The sequence below is a fragment of the Heptranchias perlo genome, unplaced genomic scaffold, assembly GCF_035084215.1.
Source record: "Heptranchias perlo isolate sHepPer1 unplaced genomic scaffold, sHepPer1.hap1 HAP1_SCAFFOLD_323, whole genome shotgun sequence".
In the NCBI taxonomy this organism is placed as follows: Eukaryota; Metazoa; Chordata; class Chondrichthyes; order Hexanchiformes; family Hexanchidae; genus Heptranchias; species Heptranchias perlo.
The window spans coordinates 155998-180000 of NW_027139335.1; the positions used below are offsets into that span (position 1 = coordinate 155998).

At 40.3% G+C, this 24003-nt stretch overlaps 1 protein-coding gene across 1 annotated transcript in view; it reads right to left on the reverse strand.

Annotated features, from left to right (window-relative positions):
* LOC137311304 (nck-associated protein 1-like) overlaps positions 1–24003 on the reverse strand; it is a gene marked incomplete at its 3' end in the record, with an annotated part of 322061 nt that overhangs the window by 155992 nt on the left and 142066 nt on the right. Inside the window, exon 7 of the mRNA XM_067978594.1 lies at positions 22417–22513. Within this exon, the coding sequence (XP_067834695.1) occupies positions 22417–22513 (97 nt within the window). The remainder of the gene's footprint in view (positions 1–22416; positions 22514–24003) is intronic.

A 24003-nucleotide genomic window follows, 5' to 3' on the forward strand; every position in this document is an offset into this window, starting at 1 on the left:
TTGTGTTGAGTTGTGTTGTGTTGAGTTGAGTTGAGTTGTGTTGTGTTGTGTTGAGTTGAGTTGAGTTGTGTTGAGTTGAGTTGTGTCGAGTTGAGCTGAGTTCAGTTGTGTTGAGTTGTGTTGTGTTGAGTTGAGTTGAGTTGTGTTGTGTTGAGTTGTGTTGAGTTGTGTTGTGTTGAGTTGTGTTGTGTTGAGTTGAGTTGAGTTGTGTTGTCTTGTGTTGAGTTGTGTTGTGTTGTGTTGTGTTGAGTTGTGTTGTGTTGACTTGAGTTGAAATGAGTTGACTTGTGTTGAGTTGAGTTGTGTTGTGTTGTGTTGAGTTGAGTTGTGTTGTGTTGTGTTGAGTTGACTTGAGTTGAGATGAGTTGACTTGTGTTGGGTTGTGTTGTGTTGAGTTGACTTGATTTGAGATGAGTTGACTTGTGTTGGGTTGAGTTGTGTTGTGTTGTGTCGAGTTGACTTGAGTTGATTTGTGTTGAGTTCAGTTGAGTTGAGTTGTGTTGAGTTGAGTTGTGATATATTGAGTTGTGTTGTGTTGAGTTGTGTCGAGATGAATTGAGTTGTGTTGTTGTGTTGTGTTGAGTTGAGTTGTGTCGAGTTGAGCTGAGTTCAGTTGTGTTGAGTTGTGTTGTGTTGAGTTGAGTTGAGTTGAGTTGTGTTGAGTTGAGTTGTGTCGAGTTGAGCTGAGTTCAGTTGTGTTGAGTTGTGTTGTGTTGAGTTGAGTTGAGTTGTGTTGTGTTGAGTTGTGTTGAGTTGTGTTGTGTTGAGTTGTGTTGTGTTGAGTTGAGTTGAGTTGTGTTGTCTTGTGTTGAGTTGTGTTGTGTTGTGTTGAGTTGTGTTGTGTTGACTTGAGTTGAAATGAGTTGACTTGTGTTGAGTTGAGTTGTGTTGTGTTGTGTTGAGTTGAGTTGTGTTGTGTTGTGTTGAGTTGACTTGAGTTGAGATGAGTTGACTTGTGTTGGGTTGGGTTGTGTTGAGTTGACTTGATTTGAGATGAGTTGACTTGTGTTGGGTTGAGTTGTGTTGTGTTGTGTCGAGTTGACTTGAGTTGATTTGTGTTGAGTTCAGTTGAGTTGAGTTGTGTTGAGTTGAGTTGTGATATATTGAGTTGTGTTGTGTTGAGTTGTGTCGAGATGAATTGAGTTGTGTTGTTGTGTTGTGTTGAGTTCAGTTGTATTGAGTAGTGTTGAGTTGAGTTGTGTCCAGTTGTGTTGAGTTGTGCTTTGTTGAGTTGTGTTGTGTTGAGTTGTGTTGTGTTGTATTTTGTCGAGTTGAGTTGTGTCGAGTTGAGTTGTGTTGTGTTTTGTTCAGTTGTGTTTTGTTCAGTTGAGTTGTGTTGAGTTGAGTTGTGTTGAGTTGAGTTGTGTTGCGTTGTGTTGAGTTGTGTTGTGTTGAGTTGTGTTGTGTTGTATTTTGTCGAGTTGAGTTGTGTCGAGTTGAGTTGTGTTGTGTTTTGTTCAGTTGTTTTTTGTTCAGTTGAGTTGTGTTGAGTTGAGTTGTGTTGAGTTGAGTTGTGTTGAGTTTGTTGTGTCAAGTTGAGATCTGTTGAGTTGAGTTGAGTTGAGTTGAGTTGTGTTGTGTTGAGTTGAGTTGTTTTGTGTTGTGTTGAGTTGTGTCGAGTTGCGTTGAGTTGTGTTTTGTCGAGTTGTGTTTTGAGTTGTGTTGAGTTACGTCCAGTTGAGTTGAGTTGAGTTTTGCTGAGTTGAGTTGTGTTGATTTGTGTTGAATTGAGTTGCGTTGTGTCGAGTTGAGATCTGTTGAGTTGAGTTGCGTTGTGTCGAGTTGAGATCTGTTGAGTTGAGTTGTGCTGATTTGTGTTGTGTTGTGTTTTGTCGAGTTGAGTTGTGTTGTGTGGAATTGAGATCTGTTGAGTTGAGTTGTGTTGAGTTGAGTTGAGTTGTGTTGAGTTGAGTTGAGTTGTGTTGAGTTGAGTTGTGTTGAGTTGAGTTGAGTTGTGTTGAGTTGTGTTGTGTTTTGTTGGGTTGAGTTGAATTGAGTTGAGTTGAGTTGTGTTGTGTTGAGTTGAGTTGAGTTGAATTGTGTTGTGTTGAGTTGAGTTGAGTTGAATTGTGTTGTGTTGAGTTGTGTTGTGTTGAGTTGAGTTGAGTTGTTTTGAGTTGAGTTGAGTTGTGTTGTGTGGAATTGAGATCTGTTGAGTTGAGTTGTGTTGAGTTGAGTTGAGTTGTGTTGAGTTGAGTTGTGTTGTGTGGAATTGAGATCTGTTGAGTTGAGTTGTGTTGAGTTGAGTTGAGTTGTGTTTTGTTGTGTTGTGTTGAGTTGTGTTGTGTTGTGTTTTGTTGGGTTGAGTTGAATTGAGTTGAGTTGAGTTGAGTTGAGTTGAATTGAGTTGAGTTGTGTTGTCTTGAATTGAGTTGAGTTGAGTTGAATTGAGTTGAGTTGAGTTGTGTTGTGTTGAGTTGAGTTGTGTTGTGTTATGTTGTGTTGTGTTGTGTTGTGTTGAGTTGAGTTGAATTGAGTTGAGTTGTCTTGTGTTGAGTTGTGTTGAGTTGAGTTGAATTGAGTTGAGTTGAGTTGTGTTGTGTTTTGTTGGGTTGAGTTGAATTGAGTTGAGTTGAGTTGAATTGAGTTGAGTTGTGTTGTGTTGAGTTGTGTTGTGTTGAGTTGAGTTGTGTTGAGTTGAGTTGTGTTGTGTTGTGTTGAGTTGAGTTGAGTTGTGTTGTGTTGAGTTGTGTTGTGTTGAGTTGAGTTGAGCTGTGTTGTGTTTTGTTGGGTTGAGTTGAATTGAGTTGAGTTGAGTTGAATTGAGTTGAGTTGAGTTGTGTTGAGTTGTGTTGTGTTGAGTTGAGTTGTGTTGAGTTGAGTTGTGTTGTGTTGCGTTGAGTTGAGTTGTGTTGTGTTGAGTTGTGTTGTGTTGTGTTGTGTTGAGTTGTGTTGTGTTGAGTTGAGTTGAGTTGTGTTTTGTTGGGTTGAGTTGAATTGAGTTGAGTTGAGTTGAATTGAGTTGAGTTGAGTTGTGTTGAGTTGTGTTTTGTTGTGTTGAGTTGTGTTGAGTTGAATTGAGTTGAGTTGTCTTGTGTTGAGTTGAGTTGAATTGAGTTGAGTTGTCTTGTGTTGAGTTGTGTTGAGTTGAGTTGAGTTGAATTGAGTTGAGTTGAGTTGTGTTGTGTTGAGTTGTGTTGAGTTGAGTTGAATTGAGTTGAGTTGAGTTGTGTTGTGTTGAGTTGTGTTGTGTTGAGTTGTGTTGTGTTGAGTTGAGTTGAGTTGTATTGAGTTGAGTTGTGTTGTATTGAGTTGAGTTGTGTTGTGTTGAGTTGAGTTGAATTGTGTTGTGTGGTGTTGAGTTGAGTTGAGTTGTGTTGTGTTGAGTTGAGTTCAGTTGTGTTGTGTTGAGTTGAGTTCAGTTGTGTTTTGTGGTGTTGTGTTGAGTTGAGTTGAGTTGTGTTGAGTTGAGTTGAGTTGAGTTGTGTGGTGTTGAGTTGAGTTGAGTTGTGTTGTGTTGAGTTGAGTTGTGTTGAGTTGAGTTGTATTGAGTTGAGTTGTGTTGAGTTGTGTTGTGTTGTGTTGAGTTGAGTCGTGTTGAGTTCAGTTGAGTTGTGTTGAGTTGAGTTGAGTTGTATTGAGTTGAGTTGTGTTGAGTTGTGTTGAGTTGTGTTGTGTTGTGTTGAGTTGAGTTGAGTTGATTTGTGTTGTGTTGAGTTGTGTTGTGTTGTATTGAGTTGAGTTGTGTTGAGTTGAGTTGAGTTGTGTTGTGTGATGTTGAGTTATGTTGAGTTGTGTTGAGTTGTGTTGTGTTGTGTTGTGTTGAGTTGAGTTGTGTTGAGTTGAGTTGTGTTGAGTTGAGTTGTGTTGAGTTGTGTTGAGTTGAGTTGTGTTGAGTTGAGTTGTGTTGAGTTGAGTTGAGTTGAGTTGTGTTGTGTTGAGTTGAGTTGAGTTGTGTTGAGTTGTGTGGTGTTGTGTTGAGTTGTGTTGAGTTGTGTGGTGTTGTGTTGAGTTGTGTTGAGTTGTGTTGTGTTGTGTTGAGTTGTGTTGAGTTGTGTTGTGTTGTGTTGTGTTGAGTTGAGTTGTGTTGAGTTGTGTTGAGTTGAGTTGTGTTGAGTTGAGTTGAGTTGTGTTGTGTTGTGTTGAGTTGAGTTGAGTTGTGTTGTGTTGAGTTGTGTTGAGTTGAGTTGTGTTGTGTTGTGTTGAGTTGAGTTGTGTTGTGTTGTGTTGAGTTGTGTTGTGTTGAGTTGTGTTGTGTTGAGTTGTGTTGTGTTGTGTTGAGTTGTGTTGTGTTGAGTTGAGTTGTGTTGAGTTGAGTTGTGTTGTGTTGAGTTGTGTTGTGTTGAGTTGTGTTGAGTTGTGTTGTGTTGAGTTGTGTTGTGTTGAGTTGTGTTGAGTTGAGTTGTGTTGTGTTGAGTTGTGTTGTGTTGAGTTGAGTTGAGTTGTGTTGTGTTGTGTTGTGTTGTGTTGTGTTGAGTTGTGTTGTGTTGTGTTGAGTTGTGTTGTGTTGTGTTGTGTTGTGTTGTGTTGAGTTGAGTTGTGTTGAGTTGTGTGGAGTTGTGTTGTGTTGAGTTGTGTTGAGTTGAGTTGAGTTGTGTTGAGTTGAGTTGTGTGGTGTTGAGTTGAGTTGTGTTGAGTTGAGTTGAGTTGTGTTGTGTTGAGTTGAGTTGTGTTGTGTTGTGTTGAGTTGTGTTGTGTTGTGTTGTGTTGAGTTGAGTTGTGTTGAGTTGAGTTGTGTTGTGTTGAGTTGTGTTGAGTTGTGTTGTGTTGTTTTGTGTTGAGTTGAGTTGTGTTGTGTTGAGTTGTGTTGTGTTGAGTTGTGTTGTGTTGAGTTGAGTTGTGTTGTGTTGAGTTGTGTTGTGTTGAGTTGAGTTGAGTTGTGTTGTGTTGTGTTGAGTTGAGTTGTGTTGTGTTGAGTTGTGTTGTGTTGAGTTGTGTTGTGTTGTGTTGTGTTGAGTTGAGTTGTGTTGTGTTGAGTTGAGTTGAGTTGTGTTGAGTTGTGTTGTGTTGAGTTGTGTTGTGTTGAGTTGTGTTGTGTTGTGTTGTGTTGAGTTGTGTTGAGTTGAGTTGTGTTGAGTTGAGTTTTGTTGAGTTGTGTTGAGTTGAGTTGTGTTGAGTTGTGTTGTGTTGAGTTGAGTTGTGTTGAGTTGAGTTGAGTTGTGTTGAGTTGAGTTGTGTTGAGTTGAGTTGAGTTGAGTTGAGTTGTGTTGAGTTGTGTTGTGTTGAGTTGAGTTGTGTTGAGTTGAGTTGTGTTGAGTTGTGTTGTGTGGTGTTGAGATGAGTTGAGTTGAGTTGTGTTGAGTTGTGTTGTGTTGAGTTGAGTTGTGTTGATTTGTGTTGTGTTGAGTTGTGTTGTGTTGTGTTGAGTTGTGTTGAGTTTTGTTGTGTTGTGTTGAGTTGTGTTGAGTTGAGTTGAGTTGTGTTGTGTTGAGTTGAGTTGTGTTGTGTTGTGTTGAGTTGTGTTGTGTTGTGTTGTGTTGAGTTGAGTTGTGTTGAGTTGAGTTGTGTTGTGTTGAGTTGTGTTGTGTTGAGTTGTGTTGAATTGTGTTGTGTTGTGTTGAGTTGTGTTGAGTTGAGTTGTGTTGAGTTGAGTTGAGTTGTGTTGTGTTGTGTTGAGTTGTGTTGTGTTGTGTTGTTTTGTGTTGAGTTGAGTTGTGTTGTGTTGAGTTGTGTTGTGTTGAGTTGTGTTGTGTTGAGTTGAGTTGAGTTGTGTTGAGTTGTGTTGAGTTGAGTTGAGTGTTGTGTTGAGTTGAGTTGAGTTGTGTTGTGTTGAGTTGTGTTGTGTTGAGTTGTGTTGTGTTGTGTTGAGTTGAGTTGTGTTGTGTTGAGTTGAGTTGAGTTGTGTTGAGTTGTGTTGTGTTGAGTTGTGTTGTGTTGAGTTGTGTTGAGTTGAGTTGTGTTGAGTTGAGTTGTGTTGTGTTGAGTTGTGTTGAGTTGAGTTGAGTTGTGTTGTGTTGTGTTGAGTTGAGTTGTGTTGTGTTGTGTTGAGTTGTGTTGTGTTGTGTTGAGTTGAGTTGTGTTGAGTTGAGTTGTGATGTGTTGAGTTGTGTTGTGTTGAGTTGTGTTGAGTTGTGTTGTGTTGTGTTGAGTTGTGTTGAGTTGAGTTGTGTTGAGTTGAGTTGAGTTGTGTTGTGTTGTGTTGAGTTGTGTTGTGTTGTTTTGTGTTGAGTTGAGTTGTGTTGTGTTGAGTTGTGTTGAGTTGTGTTGTGTTGAGTTGAGTTGTGTTGTGTTGAGATGAGTTGAGTTGAGTTGTGTTGAGTTGTGTTGTGTTGAGTTGAGTTGTGTTGATTTGTGTTGTGTTGAGTTGTGTTGTGTTGTGTTGAGTTGTGTTGAGTTTTGTTGTGTTGTGTTGAGTTGTGTTGTGTTGTGTTGAGTTGTGTTGTGTTGAGTTGTGTTGTGTTGTGTTGAGTTGTGTTGAGTTGAGTTGTGTTGAGTTGTGTTGAGTTGAGTTGAGTTGTGTTGTGTTGAGTTGTGTTGTGTTGAGTTGTGTTGAGTTGTGTTGTGTTGAGATGAGTTGAGTTGATTTGTGTTGAGTTGTGTTGTGTTGTGTTGAGTTGTGTTGTGTTGTGTTGAGTTGAGTTGTGTTGAGTTGAGTTGAGTTGTGTTGTGTGGTGTTGAGTTATGTTGAGTTGAGTTGAGTTGTGTTGAGTTGTGTTGTGTTGTGTTGAGTTGAGTTGTGTTGAGTTGAGTTGTGTTGAGTTGAGTTGTGTTGAGTTGTGTTGAGTTGAGTTGTGTTGAGTTGAGTTGTGTTGAGTTGAGTTGAGTTGAGTTGTGTTGTGTTGAGTTGAGTTGAGTTGTGTTGAGTTGTGTGGTGTTGTGTTGAGTTGTGTTGAGTTGAGTTGAGTTGTGTGGTGTTGTGTGGTGTTGTGTTGAGTTGAGTTGAGTTGTGTTGAGTTGAGTTGAGTTGTGTTGTGTTGTGTTGAGTTGTGTTGAGTTGTGTTGTGTTGTGTTGTGTTGAGTTGAGTTGTGTTGAGTTGTGTTGAGTTGAGTTGTGTTGAGTTGAGTTGAGTTGTGTTGAGTTGAGTTGTGTTGTGTGGAATTGAGATCTGTTGAGTTGAGTTGTGTTGAGTTGAGTTGAGTTGTGTTTTGTTGTGTTGTGTTGAGTTGTGTTGTGTTGTGTTTTGTTGGGTTGAGTTGAATTGAGTTGAGTTGAGTTGAGTTGAGTTGAATTGAGTTGAGTTGTGTTGTGTTGAATTGAGTTGAGTTGAGTTGAATTGAGTTGAGTTGAGTTGTGTTGTGTTGAGTTGAGTTGTGTTGTGTTATGTTGAGTTGTGTTGTGTTGTGTTGTGTTGAGTTGAGTTGAATTGAGTTGAGTTGTCTTGTGTTGAGTTGTGTTGAGTTGAGTTGAATTGAGTTGAGTTGAGTTGTGTTGTGTTTTGTTGGGTTGAGTTGAATTGAGTTGAGTTGAGTTGAATTGAGTTGAGTTGTGTTGTGTTGAGTTGTGTTGTGTTGAGTTGAGTTGTGTTGAGTTGAGTTGTGTTGTGTTGTGTTGAGTTGAGTTGAGTTGTGTTGTGTTGAGTTGTGTTGTGTTGAGTTGAGTTGAGCTGTGTTGTGTTTTGTTGGGTTGAGTTGAATTGAGTTGAGTTGAGTTGAATTGAGTTGAGTTGAGTTGTGTTGAGTTGTGTTGTGTTGAGTTGTGTTGAGTTGAGTTGTGTTGTGTTGCGTTGAGTTGAGTTGTGTTGTGTTGTGTTGAGTTGTGTTGTGTTGTGTTGTGTTGAGTTGTGTTGTGTTGAGTTGAGTTGAGTTGTGTTGTGTTTTGTTGGGTTGAGTTGAATTGAGTTGAGTTGAGTTGAATTGAGTTGAGTTGAGTTGTGTTGAGTTGTGTTTTGTTGTGTTGAGTTGTGTTGAGTTGAATTGAGTTGAGTTGTCTTGTGTTGAGTTGAGTTGAATTGAGTTGAGTTGTCTTGTGTTGAGTTGTGTTGAGTTGAGTTGAGTTGAATTGAGTTGAGTTGAGTTGTGTTGTGTTGAGTTGTGTTGAGTTGAGTTGAATTGAGTTGAGTTGAGTTGTGTTGTGTTGAGTTGTGTTGTGTTGAGTTGTGTTGTGTTGAGTTGAGTTGAGTTGTATTGAGTTGAGTTGTGTTGTATTGAGTTGAGTTGTGTTGTGTTGAGTTGAGTTGAATTGTGTTGTGTGGTGTTGAGTTGAGTTGAGTTGTGTTGTGTTGAGTTGAGTTCAGTTGTGTTGTGTTGAGTTGAGTTCAGTTGTGTTTTGTGGTGTTGTGTTGAGTTGAGTTGAGTTGTGTTGAGTTGAGTTGAGTTGAGTTGTGTGGTGTTGAGTTGAGTTGAGTTGTGTTGTGTTGAGTTGAGTTGTGTTGAGTTGAGTTGTATTGAGTTGAGTTGTGTTGAGTTGTGTTGTGTTGTGTTGAGTTGAGTCGTGTTGAGTTCAGTTGAGTTGTGTTGAGTTGAGTTGAGTTGTATTGAGTTGAGTTGTGTTGAGTTGTGTTGAGTTGTGTTGTGTTGTGTTGAGTTGAGTTGAGTTGATTTGTGTTGAGTTGTGTTGTGTTGTGTTGAGTTGTGTTGTGTTGTATTGAGTTGAGTTGTGTTGAGTTGAGTTGAGTTGTGTTGTGTGGTGTTGAGTTATGTTGAGTTGAGTTGAGTTGTGTTGAGTTGTGTTGTGTTGTGTTGAGTTGAGTTGTGTTGAGTTGAGTTGTGTTGAGTTGAGTTGTGTTGAGTTGTGTTGAGTTGAGTTGTGTTGAGTTGAGTTGTGTTGAGTTGAGTTGAGTTGAGTTGTGTTGTGTTGAGTTGAGTTGAGTTGTGTTGAGTTGTGTGGTGTTGTGTTGAGTTGTGTTGAGTTGTGTGGTGTTGTGTGGTGTTGTGTTGAGTTGTGTTGAGTTGTGTTGTGTTGAGTTGTGTTGAGTTGTGTTGTGTTGAGTTGTGTTGTGTTGAGTTGAGTTGTGTTGTGTTGTGTTGAGTTGAGTTGAGTTGTGTTGTGTTGAGTTGTGTTGAGTTGAGTTGTGTTGTGTTGTGTTGAGTTGAGTTGTGTTGTGTTGTGTTGAGTTGAGTTGTGTTGTGTTGAGTTGTGTTGTGTTGAGTTGTGTTGTGTTGTGTTGAGTTGTGTTGTGTTGAGTTGAGTTGTGTTGAGTTGAGTTGTGTTGTGTTGAGTTGTGTTGTGTTGAGTTGTGTTGAGTTGTGTTGTGTTGTGTTGAGTTGTGTTGTGTTGAGTTGTGTTGAGTTGAGTTGTGTTGTGTTGAGTTGAGTTGTGTTGAGTTGAGTTGTGTTGAGTTGTGTTGTGTTGAGTTGAGTTGAGTTGTGTTGTGTTGTGTTGAGTTGTGTTGTGTTGTGTTGAGTTGTGTTGTGTTGTGTTGTGTTGAGTTGTGTTGTGTTGTGTTGAGTTGAGTTGTGTTGAGTTGTGTGGAGTTGTGTTGTGTTGAGTTGTGTTGAGTTGAGTTGAGTTGTGTTGAGTTGAGTTGTGTGGTGTTGAGTTGAGTTGTGTTGAGTTGAGTTGAGTTGTGTTGTGTTGTGTTGAGTTGAGTTGTGTTGTGTTGTGTTGAGTTGTGTTGTGTTGTGTTGTGTTGAGTTGAGTTGTGTTGAGTTGAGTTGTGTTGTGTTGAGTTGTGTTGAGTTGTGTTGTGTTGTTTTGTGTTGAGTTGAGTTGTGTTGTGTTGAGTTGTGTTGTGTTGAGTTGTGTTGTGTTGAGTTGAGTTGTGTTGTGTTGAGTTGTGTTGTGTTGAGTTGTGTTGAGTTGAGTTGAGTTGTGTTGTGTTGTGTTGAGTTGAGTTGAGTTGTGTTGTGTTGAGTTGTGTTGTGTTGAGTTGTGTTGTGTTGTGTTGTGTTGAGTTGAGTTGTGTTGTGTTGAGTTGAGTTGAGTTGTGTTGAGTTGTGTTGTGTTGAGTTGTGTTGTGTTGAGTTGTGTTGTGTTGTGTTGTGTTGAGTTGTGTTGAGTTGAGTTGTGTTGAGTTGAGTTTTGTTGAGTTGTGTTGAGTTGAGTTGTGTTGAGTTGTGTTGTGTTGAGTTGAGTTGTGTTGAGTTGAGTTGAGTTGTGTTGAGTTGAGTTGTGTTGAGTTGAGTTGAGTTGAGTTGTGTTGAGTTGTGTTGTGTTGAGTTGAGTTGTGTTGAGTTGAGTTGTGTTGAGTTGTGTTGTGTGGTGTTGAGATGAGTTGAGTTGAGTTGTGTTGAGTTGTGTTGTGTTGAGTTGAGTTGTGTTGATTTGTGTTGTGTTGAGTTGTGTTGTGTTGTGTTGAGTTGTGTTGAGTTTTGTTGTGTTGTGTTGAGTTGTGTTGAGTTGTGTTGAGTTGAGTTGAGTTGTGTTGTGTTGAGTTGAGTTGTGTTGTGTTGTGTTGAGTTGTGTTGTGTTGTGTTGTGTTGAGTTGAGTTGTGTTGAGTTGAGTTGTGTTGTGTTGAGTTGTGTTGTGTTGAGTTGTGTTGAGTTGTGTTGTGTTGAGTTGTGTTGAGTTGAGTTGTGTTGAGTTGAGTTGAGTTGTGTTGTGTTGTGTTGAGTTGTGTTGTGTTGTTTTGTGTTGAGTTGAGTTGTGTTGTGTTGAGTTGTGTTGTGTTGAGTTGTGTTGTGTTGAGTTGAGTTGTGTTGTGTTGAGTTGTGTTGTGTTGAGTTGTGTTGAGTTGTGTTGAGTTGAGTTGAGTTGAGTTGTGTTGTGTTGAGTTGAGTTGAGTTGTGTTGTGTTGAGTTGTGTTGTGTTGAGTTGTGTTGTGTTGTGTTGAGTTGAGTTGTGTTGTGTTGAGTTGAGTTGTGTTGAGTTGTGTTGTGTTGAGTTGTGTTGTGTTGAGTTGTGTTGAGTTGAGTTGTGTTGAGTTGAGTTGTGTTGTGTTGAGTTGTGTTGAGTTGAGTTGAGTTGTGTTGTGTTGTGTTGAGTTGAGTTGTGTTGTGTTGTGTTGAGTTGTGTTGTGTTGTGTTGAGTTGAGTTGTGTTGAGTTGAGTTGTGTTGTGTTGAGTTGTGTTGTGTTGAGTTGTGTTGAGTTGTGTTGTGTTGTGTTGAGTTGTGTTGAGTTGAGTTGTGTTGAGTTGAGTTGAGTTGTGTTGTGTTGTGTTGAGTTGTGTTGTGTTGTTTTGTGTTGAGTTGAGTTGTGTTGTGTTGAGTTGTGTTGAGTTGTGTTGTGTTGAGTTGAGTTGTGTTGTGTTGAGATGAGTTGAGTTGAGTTGTGTTGAGTTGTGTTGTGTTGAGTTGAGTTGTGTTGATTTGTGTTGTGTTGAGTTGTGTTGTGTTGTGTTGAGTTGTGTTGAGTTTTGTTGTGTTGTGTTGAGTTGTGTTGTGTTGTGTTGAGTTGTGTTGTGTTGTGTTGAGTTGTGTTGTGTTGTGTTGAGTTGTGTTGAGTTGAGTTGTGTTGAGTTGTGTTGAGTTGAGTTGAGTTGTTTTGTGTTGAGTTGTGTTGTGTTGAGTTGTGTTGAGTTGATTTGTGTTGAGTTGTGTTGTGTTGTGTTGAGTTGTGTTGTGTTGTGTTGAGTTGAGTTGTGTTGAGTTGAGTTGAGTTGTGTTGTGTGGTGTTGAGTTATGTTGAGTTGAGTTGAGTTGTGTTGAGTTGTGTTGTGTTGTGTTGAGTTGAGTTGTGTTGAGTTGAGTTGTGTTGAGTTGAGTTGTGTTGAGTTGTGTTGAGTTGAGTTGTGTTGAGTTGAGTTGTGTTGAGTTGAGTTGAGTTGAGTTGTGTTGTGTTGAGTTGAGTTGAGTTGTGTTGAGTTGTGTGGTGTTGTGTTGAGTTGTGTTGAGTTGAGTTGAGTTGTGTGGTGTTGTGTGGTGTTGTGTTGAGTTGAGTTGAGTTGTGTTGAGTTGAGTTGAGTTGTGTTGTGTTGTGTTGAGTTGTGTTGAGTTGTGTTGTGTTGTGTTGTGTTGAGTTGAGTTGTGTTGAGTTGTGTTGAGTTGAGTTGTGTTGAGTTGAGTTGAGTTGTGTTGAGTTGAGTTGAGTTGTGTTGTGTTGAGTTGTGTTTAGTTGAGTTGTGTTGTGTTGTGTTGAGTTGAGTTGTGTTGAGTTGTGTTGTGTTGAGTTGAGTTGAGTTGTGTTGTGTTGAGTTGTGTTGAGTTGAGTTGTGTTGTGTTGAGTTGTGTTGTGTTGTGTTGAGTTGTGTTGTGTGATGTTGAGTTGTGTTGAATTGAGTTGTGTTGAGTTGAGTTGAGTTGTGTTGTGTTGTGTTGAGTTGAGTTGTGTTGTGTTGAGTTGTGTTGTGTTGAGTTGTGTTGTGTTGTGTTGAGTTGTGTTGTGTTGAGTTGAGTTGTGTTGAGTTGAGTTGTGTTGTGTTGAGTTGTGTTGTGTTGTGTTGAGTTGTGTTGAGTTGTGTTGTGTTGTGTTGAGTTGTGTTGTGTTGAGTTGTGTTGAGTTGAGTTGTGTTGTGTTGAGTTGAGTTGTGTTGAGTTGAGTTGTGTTGATTTGAGTTGTGTTGAGTTGTGTTGTGTTGAGTTGAGTTGAGTTGTGTTGTGTTGAGTTGTGTTGTGTTGTGTTGTGTTGAGTTGTGTTGTGTTGTGTTGTGTTGAGTTGTGTTGTGTTGTGTTGAGTTGAGTTGTGTTGAGTTGTGTGGAGTTGTGTTGTGTTGAGTTGTGTTGAGTTGAGTTGAGTTGTGTCGAGTTGAGTTGTGTGGTGTTGAGTTGAGTTGTGTTGAGTTGAGTTGAGTTGTGTTGTGTTGTGTTGAGTTGAGTTGTGTTGTGTTGTGTTGAGTTGTGTTGTGTTGTGTTGTGTTGAGTTGAGTTGTGTTGAGTTGAGTTGTGTTGTGTTGAGTTGTGTTGAGTTGTGTTGAGTTGTGTTGTGTTGTGTTGAGTTGTGTTGAGTTGAGTTGTGTTGAGTTGAGTTGAGTTGTGTTGTGTTGTGTTGAGTTGTGTTGTGTTGTGTTGTTTTGTGTTGAGTTGAGTTGTGTTGTGTTGAGTTGTGTTGTGTTGAGTTGTGTTGAGTTGAGTTGTGTTGTGTTGAGTTGTGTTGTGTTGTGTTGAGTTGTGTTGAGTTGAGTTGAGTTGTGTTGTGTTGAGTTGAGTTGAGTTGTGTTGTGTTGTGTTGAGTTGTGTTGTGTTGAGTTGTGTTGTGTTGTGTTGAGTTGAGTTGTGTTGTGTTGAGTTGAGTTGAGTTGTGTTGAGTTGTGTTGTGTTGAGTTGTGTTGTGTTGTGTTGAGTTGAGTTGAGTTGAGTTGTGTTGTGTTGTGTTGAGTTGTGTTGTGTTGTTTTGTGTTGAGTTGAGTTGTGTTGTGTTGAGTTGTGTTGTGTTGAGTTGTGTTGAGTTGAGTTGTGTTGTGTTGAGTTGTGTTGTGTTGAGTTGTGTTGAGTTGAGTTGAGTTGAGTTGTGTTGTGTTGTGTTGAGTTGAGTTGAGTTGTGTTGTGTTGTGTTGAGTTGTGTTGTGTTGAGTTGTGTTGTGTTGTGTTGAGTTGAGTTGTGTTGTGTTGAGTTGAGTTGAGTTGTGTTGAGTTGTGTTGTGTTGAGTTGTGTTGTGTTGTGTTGAGTTGAGTTGTGTTGTGTTGAGTTGTGTTGAGTTGAGTTGTGTTGAGTTGTGTTGTGTTGTGTTGAGTTGTGTTGAGTTGAGTTGTGTTGAGTTGAGTTGAGTTGTGTTGTGTTGTGTTGAGTTGTGTTGTGTTGTGTTGTTTTGTGTTGAGTTGAGTTGTGTTGTGTTGAGTTGTGTTGTGTTGAGTTGTGTTGTGTTGAGTTGTGTTGTGTTGAGTTGTGTTGTGTTGTGTTGAGTTGAGTTGAGTTGTGTTGTGTTGTGTTGAGTTGAGTTGAGTTGTGTTGTGTTGTGTTGTGTTGAGTTGTGTTGTGTTGTGTTGTGTTGAGTTGAGTTGTGTTGTGTTGAGTTGAGTTGAGTTGTGTTGAGTTGTGTTGTGTTGAGTTGTGTTGTGTTGAGTTGTGTTGAGTTGAGTTGTGTTGAGTTGAGTTGTGTTGTGTTGAGTTGTGTTGAGTTGAGTTGAGTTGTGTTGTGTTGTGTTGAGTTGAGTTGTGTTGTGTTGTGTTGAGTTGTGTTGTGTTGTGTTGAGTTGAGTTGTGTTGAGTTGAGTTGTGTTGTGTTGAGTTGTGTTGTGTTGAGTTGTGTTGAGTTGTGTTGTGTTGTGTTGAGTTGAGTTGAGTTGTGTTGAGTTGAGTTGAGTTGAGTTGTGTTGTGTTGTTTTGTGTTGAGTTGAGTTGTGTTGTGTTGAGTTGTGTTGAGTTGTGTTGTGTTGAGTTGTGTTGTGTTGAGTTGTGTTGTGTTGAGTTGTGTTGAGTTGTGTTGAGTTGAGTTGAGTTGTGTTGTGTTGTGTTGAGTTGAGTTGAGTTGTGTTGTGTTGAGTTGTGTTGTGTTGAGTTGTGTTGTGTTGTGTTGTGTTGAGTTGAGTTGTGTTGTGTTGAGTTGAGTTGAGTTGTGTTGAGTTGTGTTGTGTTGAGTTGTGTTGTGTTGAGTTGTGTTGTGTTGTGTTGTGTTGAGTTGTGTTGAGTTGAGTTGTGTTGAGTTGAGTTGTGTTGAGTTGAGTTGAGTTGTGTTGTGTTGTGTTGAGTTGTGTTGAGTTGTGTTGTGTTGTGTTGTGTTGAGTTGAGTTGTGTTGAGTTGTGTTGAGTTGAGTTGTGTTGAGTTGAGTTGAGTTGTGTTGAGTTGAGTTGAGTTGTGTTGTGTTGAGTTGTGTTGAGTTGAGTTGTGTTGTGTTGAGTTGAGTTGTGTTGAGTTGTGTTGTGTTGAGTTGAGTTGAGTTGTGTTGTGTTGAGTTGTGTTGAGTTGAGTTGTGTTGTGTTGAGTTGTGTTGTGTTGTGTTGAGTTGTGTTGTGTGATGTTGAGTTGTGTTGAATTGAGTTGTGTTGAGTTGAGTTGAGTTGTGTTGTGTTGTGTTGAGTTGAGTTGTGTTGTGTTGAGTTGTGTTGTGTTGAGTTGTGTTGTGTTGTGTTGAGTTGTGTTGTGTTGAGTTGAGTTGTGTTGAGTTGAGTTGTGTTGTGTTGAGTTGTGTTGTGTTGTGTTGAGTTGTGTTGAGTTGTGTTGTGTTGTGTTGAGTTGTGTTGTGTTGAGTTGTGTTGAGTTGAGTTGTGTTGTGTTGAGTTGAGTTGTGTTGAGTTGAGTTGTGTTGATTTGAGTTGTGTTGAGTTGTGTTGTGTTGAGTTGAGTTGAGTTGTGTTGTGTTGAGTTGTGTTGTGTTGTGTTGTGTTGAGTTGTGTTGTGTTGTGTTGTGTTGAGTTGTGTTGTGTTGTGTTGAGTTGAGTTGAGTTGAGTTGTGTCGAGTTGAGTTGTGTGGTGTTGAGTTGAGTTGTGTTGAGTTGAGTTGAGTTGTGTTGTGTTGTGTTGAGTTGAGTTGTGTTGTGTTGTGTTGAGTTGTGTTGTGTTGTGTTGAGTTGAGTTGTGTTGAGTTGAGTTGTGTTGTGTTGAGTTGTGTTGAGTTGTGTTGAGTTGTGTTGTGTTGTGTTGAGTTGTGTTGAGTTGAGTTGTGTTGAGTTGAGTTGAGTTGTGTTGTGTTGTGTTGAGTTGTGTTGTGTTGTGTTGTTTTGTGTTGAGTTGAGTTGTGTTGTGTTGAGTTGTGTTGTGTTGAGTTGTGTTGAGTTGAGTTGTGTTGTGTTGAGTTGTGTTGTGTTGTGTTGAGTTGTGTTGAGTTGAGTTGAGTTGTGTTGTGTTGAGTTGAGTTGAGTTGTGTTGTGTTGTGTTGAGTTGTGTTGTGTTGAGTTGTGTTGTGTTGTGTTGAGTTGAGTTGTGTTGTGTTGAGTTGAGTTGAGTTGTGTTGAGTTGTGTTGTGTTGAGTTGTGTTGTGTTGTGTTGAGTTGAGTTGAGTTGAGTTGTGTTGTGTTGTGTTGAGTTGTGTTGTGTTGTTTTGTGTTGAGTTGAGTTGTGTTGTGTTGAGTTGTGTTGTGTTGTGTTGAGTTGTGTTGTGTGATGTTGAGTTGTGTTGATTGAGTTGTGTTGAGTTGAGTTGAGTTGTGTTGTGTTGTGTTGAGTTGAGTTGTGTTGTGTTGAGTTGTGTTGTGTTGAGTTGTGTTGTGTTGTGTTGAGTTGTGTTGTGTTGAGTTGAGTTGTGTTGAGTTGAGTTGTGTTGTGTTGAGTTGTGTTGTGTTGTGTTGAGTTGTGTTGAGTTGTGTTGTGTTGTGTTGAGTTGTGTTGTGTTGAGTTGTGTTGAGTTGAGTTGTGTTGTGTTGAGTTGAGTTGTGTTGAGTTGAGTTGTGTTGATTTGAGTTGTGTTGAGTTGTGTTGTGTTGAGTTGAGTTGAGTTGTGTTGTGTTGAGTTGTGTTGTGTTGTGTTGTGTTGAGTTGTGTTGTGTTGTGTTGTGTTGAGTTGTGTTGTGTTGTGTTGAGTTGAGTTGAGTTGAGTTGTGTCGAGTTGAGTTGTGTGGTGTTGAGTTGAGTTGTGTTGAGTTGAGTTGAGTTGTGTTGTGTTGTGTTGAGTTGAGTTGTGTTGTGTTGTGTTGAGTTGTGTTGTGTTGTGTTGAGTTGAGTTGTGTTGAGTTGAGTTGTGTTGTGTTGAGTTGTGTTGAGTTGTGTTGAGTTGTGTTGTGTTGTGTTGAGTTGTGTTGAGTTGAGTTGTGTTGAGTTGAGTTGAGTTGTGTTGTGTTGTGTTGAGTTGTGTTGTGTTGTGTTGTTTTGTGTTGAGTTGAGTTGTGTTGTGTTGAGTTGTGTTGTGTTGAGTTGTGTTGAGTTGAGTTGTGTTGTGTTGAGTTGTGTTGTGTTGTGTTGAGTTGTGTTGAGTTGAGTTGAGTTGTGTTGTGTTGAGTTGAGTTGAGTTGTGTTGTGTTGTGTTGAGTTGTGTTGTGTTGAGTTGTGTTGTGTTGTGTTGAGTTGAGTTGTGTTGTGTTGAGTTGAGTTGAGTTGTGTTGAGTTGTGTTGTGTTGAGTTGTGTTGTGTTGTGTTGAGTTGAGTTGAGTTGAGTTGTGTTGTGTTGTGTTGAGTTGTGTTGTGTTGTTTTGTGTTGAGTTGAGTTGTGTTGTGTTGAGTTGTGTTGTGTTGAGTTGTGTTGAGTTGAGTTGTGTTGTGTTGAGTTGTGTTGTGTTGAGTTGTGTTGAGTTGAGTTGAGTTGAGTTGTGTTGTGTTGTGTTGAGTTGAGTTGAGTTGTGTTGTGTTGTGTTGAGTTGTGTTGTGTTGAGTTGTGTTGTGTTGTGTTGAGTTGAGTTGTGTTGTGTTGAGTTGAGTTGAGTTGTGTTGAGTTGTGTTGTGTTGAGTTGTGTTGTGTTGTGTTGAGTTGAGTTGTGTTGTGTTGAGTTGTGTTGAGTTGAGTTGTGTTGAGTTGTGTTGTGTTGTGTTGAGTTGTGTTGAGTTGAGTTGTGTTGAGTTGAGTTGAGTTGTGTTGTGTTGTGTTGAGTTGTGTTGTGTTGTGTTGTTTTGTGTTGAGTTGAGTTGTGTTGTGTTGAGTTGTGTTGTGTTGAGTTGTGTTGTGTTGAGTTGTGTTGTGTTGAGTTGTGTTGTGTTGAGTTGTGTTGAGTTGTGTTGAGTTGAGTTGAGTTGAGTTGTGTTGTGTTGTGTTGAGTTGAGTTGAGTTGTGTTGTGTTGAGTTGTGTTGTGTTGAGTTGTGTTGTGTTGTGTTGTGTTGAGTTGAGTTGTGTTGTGTTGAGTTGAGTTGAGTTGTGTTGAGTTGTGTTGTGTTGAGTTGTGTTGTGTTGAGTTGTGTTGAGTTGAGTTGTGTTGAGTTGAGTTGTGTTGTGTTGAGTTGTGTTGAGTTGAGTTGAGTTGTGTTGTGTTGTGTTGAGTTGAGTTGTGTTGTGTTGTGTTGAGTTGTGTTGTGTTGTGTTGAGTTGAGTTGTGTTGAGTTGAGTTGTGTTGTGTTGAGTTGTGTTGTGTTGAGTTGTGTTGAGTTGTGTTGTGTTGTGTTGAGTTGAGTTGAGTTGTGTTGAGTTGAGTTGAGTTGAGTTGTGTTGTGTTGTTTTGTGTTGAGTTGAGTTGTGTTGTGTTGAGTTGTGTTGAGTTGTGTTGTGTTGAGTTGTGTTGTGTTGAGTTGTGTTGTGTTGAGTTGTGTTGAGTTGTGTTGAGTTGAGTTGAGTTGTGTTGTGTTGTGTTGAGTTGAGTTGAGTTGTGTTGTGTTGAGTTGTGTTGTGTTGAGTTGTGTTGTGTTGTGTTGTGTTGAGTTGAGTTGTGTTGTGTTGAGTTGAGTTGAGTTGTGTTGAGTTGTGTTGTGTTGAGTTGTGTTGTGTTGAGTTGTGTTGTGTTGTGTTGTGTTGAGTTGTGTTGAGTTGAGTTGTGTTGAGTTGAGTTTTGTTGAGTTGAGTTGAGTTGTGTTGTGTTGTGTTGAGTTGTGTTGAGTTGTGTTGTGTTGTGTTGTGTTGAGTTGAGTTGTGTTGAGTTGTGTTGAGTTGAGTTGTGTTGAGTTGAGTTGAGTTGTGTTGAGTTGAGTTGAGTTGTGTTGTGTTGAGTTGTGTTGAGTTGAGTTGTGTTGTGTTGAGTTGAGTTGTGTTGAGTTGTGTTGTGTTGAGTTGAGTTGAGTTGTGTTGTGTTGAGTTGTGTTGAGTTGAGTTGTGTTGTGTTGAGTTGTGTTGTGTTGTGTTGAGTTGTGTTGTGTGATGTTGAGTTGTGTTGAATTGAGTTGTGTTGAGTTGAGTTGAGTTGTGTTGTGTTGTGTTGAGTTGAGTTGTGTTGTGTTGAGTTGTGTTGTGTTGAGTTGTGTTGTGTTGTGTTGAGTTGTGTTGTGTTGAGTTGAGTTGTGTTGAGTTGAGTTGTGTTGTGTTGAGTTGTGTTGTGTTGTGTTGAGTTGTGTTGAGTTGTGTTGTGTTGTGTTGAGTTGTGTTGTGTTGAGTTGTGTTGAGTTGAGTTGTGTTGTGTTGAGTTGAGTTGTGTTGAGTTGAGTTGTGTTGATTTGAGTTGTGTTGAGTTGTGTTGTGTTGAGTTGAGTTGAGTTGTGTTGTGTTGAGTTGTGTTGTGTTGTGTTGTGTTGAGTTGTGTTGTGTTGTGTTGTGTTGAGTTGTGTTGTGTTGTGTTGAGTTGAGTTGTGTTGAGTTGTGTGGAGTTGTGTTGTGTTGAGTTGTGTTGAGTTGAGTTGAGTTGTGTCGAGTTGAGTTGTGTGGTGTTGAGTTGAGTTGTGTTGAGTTGAGTTGAGTTGTGTTGTGTTGTGTTGAGTTGAGTTGTGTTGTGTTGTGTTGAGTTGTGTTGTGTTGTGTTGTGTTGAGTTGAGTTGTGTTGAGTTGAGTTGTGTTGTGTTGAGTTGTGTTGAGTTGTGTTGAGTTGTGTTGTGTTGTGTTGAGTTGTGTTGAGTTGAGTTGTGTTGAGTTGAGTTGAGTTGTGTTGTGTTGTGTTGAGTTGTGTTGTGTTGTTTTGTGTTGAGTTGAGTTGTGTTGTGTTGAGTTGTGTTGTGTTGAGTTGTGTTGAGTTGAGTTGTGTTGTGTTGAGTTGTGTTGTGTTGAGTTGTGTTGAGTTGTGTTGAGTTGAGTTGAGTTGTGTTGTGTTGAGTTGAGTTGAGTTGTGTTGTGTTGTGTTGAGTTGTGTTGTGTTGAGTTGTGTTGTGTTGTGTTGAGTTGAGTTGTGTTGTGTTGAGTTGAGTTGAGTTGTGTTGAGTTGTGTTGTGTTGAGTTGTGTTGTGTTGTGTTGAGTTGAGTTGAGTTGAGTTGTGTTGTGTTGTGTTGAGTTGTGTTGTGTTGTTTTGTGTTGAGTTGAGTTGTGTTGTGTTGAGTTGTGTTGTGTTGAGTTGTGTTGAGTTGAGTTGTGTTGTGTTGAGTTGTGTTGTGTTGAGTTGTGTTGAGTTGAGTTGAGTTGAGTTGTGTTGTGTTGTGTTGAGTTGAGTTGAGTTGTGTTGTGTTGTGTTGAGTTGTGTTGTGTTGAGTTGTGTTGTGTTGTGTTGAGTTGAGTTGTGTTGTGTTGAGTTGAGTTGAGTTGTGTTGAGTTGTGTTGTGTTGAGTTGTGTTGTGTTGTGTTGAGTTGAGTTGTGTTGTGTTGAGTTGTGTTGAGTTGAGTTGTGTTGAGTTGTGTTGTGTTGAGTTGTGTTGAGTTGAGTTGTGTTGAGTTGAGTTGAGTTGTGTTGTGTTGTGTTGAGTTGTGTTGTGTTGTTTTGTGTTGAGTTGAGTTGTGTTGTGTTGAGTTGTGTTGTGTTGAGTTGTGTTGTGTTGAGTTGTGTTGTGTTGAGTTGTGTTGTGTTGAGTTGTGTTGAGTTGTGTTGAGTTGAGTTGAGTTGAGTTGTGTTGTGTTGTGTTGAGTTGAGTTGAGTTGTGTTGTGTTGAGTTGTGTTGTGTTGAGTTGTGTTGTGTTGTGTTGTGTTGAGTTGAGTTGTGTTGTGTTGAGTTGAGTTGAGTTGTGTTGAGTTGTGTTGTGTTGAGTTGTGTTGTGTTGAGTTGTGTTGAGTTGAGTTGTGTTGAGTTGAGTTGTGTTGTGTTGAGTTGTGTTGAGTTGAGTTGAGTTGTGTTGTGTTGTGTTGAGTTGAGTTGTGTTGTGTTGTGTTGAGTTGTGTTGTGTTGTGTTGAGTTGAGTTGTGTTGAGTTGAGTTGTGTTGTGTTGAGTTGTGTTGTGTTGAGTTGTGTTGAGTTGTGTTGTGTTGAGTTGAGTTGAGTTGTGTTGAGTTGAGTTGAGTTGAGTTGTGTTGTGTTGTTTTGTGTTGAGTTGAGTTGTGTTGTGTTGAGTTGTGTTGAGTTGTGTTGTGTTGAGTTGAGTTGTGTTGTGTTGAGTTGTGTTGTGTTGAGTTGTGTTGAGTTGTGTTGAGTTGAGTTGAGTTGTGTTGTGTTGTGTTGAGTTGAGTTGAGTTGTGTTGTGTTGAGTTGTGTTGTGTTGAGTTGTGTTGTGTTGTGTTGTGTTGAGTTGAGTTGTGTTGTGTTGAGTTGAGTTGAGTTGTGTTGAGTTGTGTTGTGTTGAGTTGTGTTGTGTTGAGTTGTGTTGTGTTGTGTTGTGTTGAGTTGTGTTGAGTTGAGTTGTGTTGAGTTGAGTTTTGTTGAGTTGTGTTGCGTTGAGTTGTGTTGAGTTGTGTTGAGTTGTGTTGTGTTGAGTTGAGTTGTGTTGAGTTGAGTTGAGTTGTGTTGAGTTGAGTTGTGTTGAGTTGAGTTGAGTTGAGTTGAGTTGAGTTGTGTTGAGTTGTGTTGTGTTGAGTTGAGTTGTGTTGAGTTGAGTTGTGTTGAGTTGTGTTGTGTGGTGTTGAGATGAGTTGAGTTGAGTTGTGTTGAGTTGTGTTGTGTTGAGTTGAGTTGTGTTGATTTGTGTTGTGTTGAGTTGTGTTGTGTTGAGTTGTGTTGAGTTTTGTTGTGTTGTGTTGAGTTGTGTTGTCTTGTGTTGAGTTGTGTTGTGTTGTGTTGTGTTGAGTTGTGTTGTGTTGTGTTGAGTTGTGTTGAGTTGAGTTGTGTTGAGTTGTGTTGAGTTGAGTTGAGTTGTGTTGTGTTGAGTTGTGTTGTGTTGAGTTGTGTTGAGTTGTGTTGTGTTGAGATGAGTTGAGTTGAGTTGTGTTGAGTTGTGTTGTGTTGAGTTGAGTTGTGTTGATTTGTGTTGTGTTGAGTTGTGTTGTGTTGTGTTGTGTTGAGTTGTGTTGTGTTGAGTTGTGTTGAGTTTTGTTGTGTTGTGTTGAGTTGTGTTGTGTTGTGTTGAGTTGTGTTGTCTTGTGTTGTGTTGAGTTGTGTTGTGTTGTGTTGAGTTGTGTTGAGTTGAGTTGTGTTGAGTTGTGTTGAGTTGAGTTGAGTTGTGTTGTGTTGAGTTGTGTTGTGTTGAGTTGTGTTGTGTTGAGTTGTGTTGTGTTGAGTTGAGTTGTGTTGTGTTGAGTTGAGTTGAGTTGTGTTGAGTTGTGTTGTGTGGTGTTGAGTTGTGTTGAATTGAGTTGTGTTGAGTTGAGTTGTGTTGTGTTGTGTTGAGTTGTGTTGAGTTGTGTTGTGTTGAGTTGTGTTGTGTTGAGTTGAGTTGTGTTGTGTTGAGTTGAGTTGTGTTGAGTTGTGTTGAGTTGAGTTGAGTTGTGTTGTGTTGAGTTGTGTTGAGTTGAGTTGTGTTGTGTTGAGTTGAGTTGTGTTGAGTTGAGTTGAGTTGTGTTGTGTTGAGTTGAGTTGTGTTGAGTTGAGTTGAGTTGAGTTGTGTTGTGTTGAGTTGTGTTGTGTTGAGTTGAGTTGAGTTGTGTTGTGTTGTGTTTTGTTGAGTTGAGTTGTGTTGAGTTGAGTTGAGTTGTGTTGTGTTGTGTTTTGTTGGGTTGAGTTGAATTGAGTTGAGTCACAGAAGGCAGTAACCAAACACACCCTCGCCCTCTCTTGCCCGGTCCCTTTCTCAGGCCTTTCTCACCCTCGCCATCTCTCGCCCTTGCCATCTCTCGCCCATGCCCTTTCTCACTCGTGCCCTCTCTCGCCCTCGCCATCACTTGCGCCCTTGCCATCTCTCGCACATGCCCTCTCTCGCGCTATCGACCACGCCTTCTCTCGCCCCGTCCTCTCTTGCCTGCGCTGTCCAAAAACCGCACTCAACGTTTATATTTTATCGCTAAGTCTTTCATATATTGATGAAGCCTGGGGAAGGAACAAGGTCCATTAAAAAAAAACCAAATTGGAAAACAATAGGATGAAAGCAAAGTGTTTCAAGACGTGATGTTAGGGGATGACTAGATTATAAAAGTGAGAACAGGGGAGAATGGGGAAGTTAAAATCCTACATCCAATTTACAATTGACGCACGTATGCCAAACACCTTGTTTAAAAACAGCAGCGCATTATATAGGTATTGATAAAACCAGAGAGGGATTGAGATAGATACCTTTGGTCCCAGCAGACCAGGCTCCTCTGCCAGGACAATGCTCAGCTCCTTCACTGCGCTCCTCAGAAAGTGACGTCTCTCTCGGTGCACGGCCCCACTAAACACAAGACACAAGTGAGTGCTCACAAACCGGCCTCACTCTTCGACATACATATTTACTGCTTCTTAACAAACACCAGGCAGAGATGGATGGCGCATTTCTGGCTGTGAGTGAAACCAGGCAAACACATCGGCAGAGCCCGGGTCAAATAAGGGACACAGGTCAATAATATCGGGAGAGAGTGGGTCAAATAAGAGACACACGTCAATAATATCGGGAGAGAGTGGGTCAAATAAGGGACACACGTCAATAATATCGGGAGAGAGTGGGTCAAATAAGGGACACACGTCAATAATATCGGGAGGGAGTGGGTCAAATAAGAGACACACGTCAATAATATCGGGAGAGAGTGGGTCAAATAAGAGACACAGGTCAACAATATCGGGAGAGAGTGGGTCAAATAAGAGACACACGTCAATAATATCGGGAGAGAGTGGGTCAAATAAGAGACACAGGTCAACAATATCGGGAGACAGTGGGTCAAATAAGAGACACAGGCCAATAATATCGGGAGAGAGTGGGTCAAATAAGGGACACAGGTCAATAATATCGGGAGAGAGTGGGTCAAATAAGGGACACACGTCAATAATATCGGGAGAGAGTGGGTCAAATAAGAGACACACGTCAATAATATCGGGAGAGAGTGGGTCAAATAAGAGACACAGGTCAATAATATCGGGAGAGAGTGGGTCAAATAAGAGACACAGGTCAATAATATCGGGAGAGAGTGGGTCAAATAAGAGACACACGTCAATAATATCGGGAGAGAGTGGGTCAAATAAGGGACACACGTCAATAATATCGGGAGAGAGTGGGTCAAATAAGGGACACACGTCAATAATATCGGGAGAGAGTGGGTCAAATAAGGGACACAGGTCAATAATATCGGGAGAGCCCGGGTCAAATAAGAGACACAGGTCAATAATATCGGGAGAGAGTGGGTCAAATAAGAGACACAGGTCAATAATATCGGGAGAGAGTGGGTCAAATAAGGGACACACGTCAATAATATCGGGAGAGAGTGGGTCAAATAAGGGACACAGGTCAATAATATCGGGAGAGAGTGGGTCAAATAAGAGACACACGTCAATAATATCGGGAGAGAGTGGGTCAAATAAGAGACACACGTCAATAATATCGGGAGAGAGTGGGTCAAATAAGGGACACACGTCAATAATATCGGGAGAGAGTGGGTCAAATAAGAGACACAGGTCAATAATATCGGGAGAGAGTGGGTCAAATAAGAGACACACGTCAATAATATCGGGAGAGAGTGGGTCAAATAAGGGACACAGGTCAATAATATCGGGAGAGAGTGGGTCAAATAAGGGACACAGGTCAATAATATCGGGAGAGAGGGGGTCAAATAAGAGACACACGTCAATAATATCGGGAGAGAGTGGGTCAAATAAGGGACACACGTCAATAATATCGGGAGAGAGTGGGTCAAATAAGAGACACAGGTCAATAATATCGGGAGAGAGTGG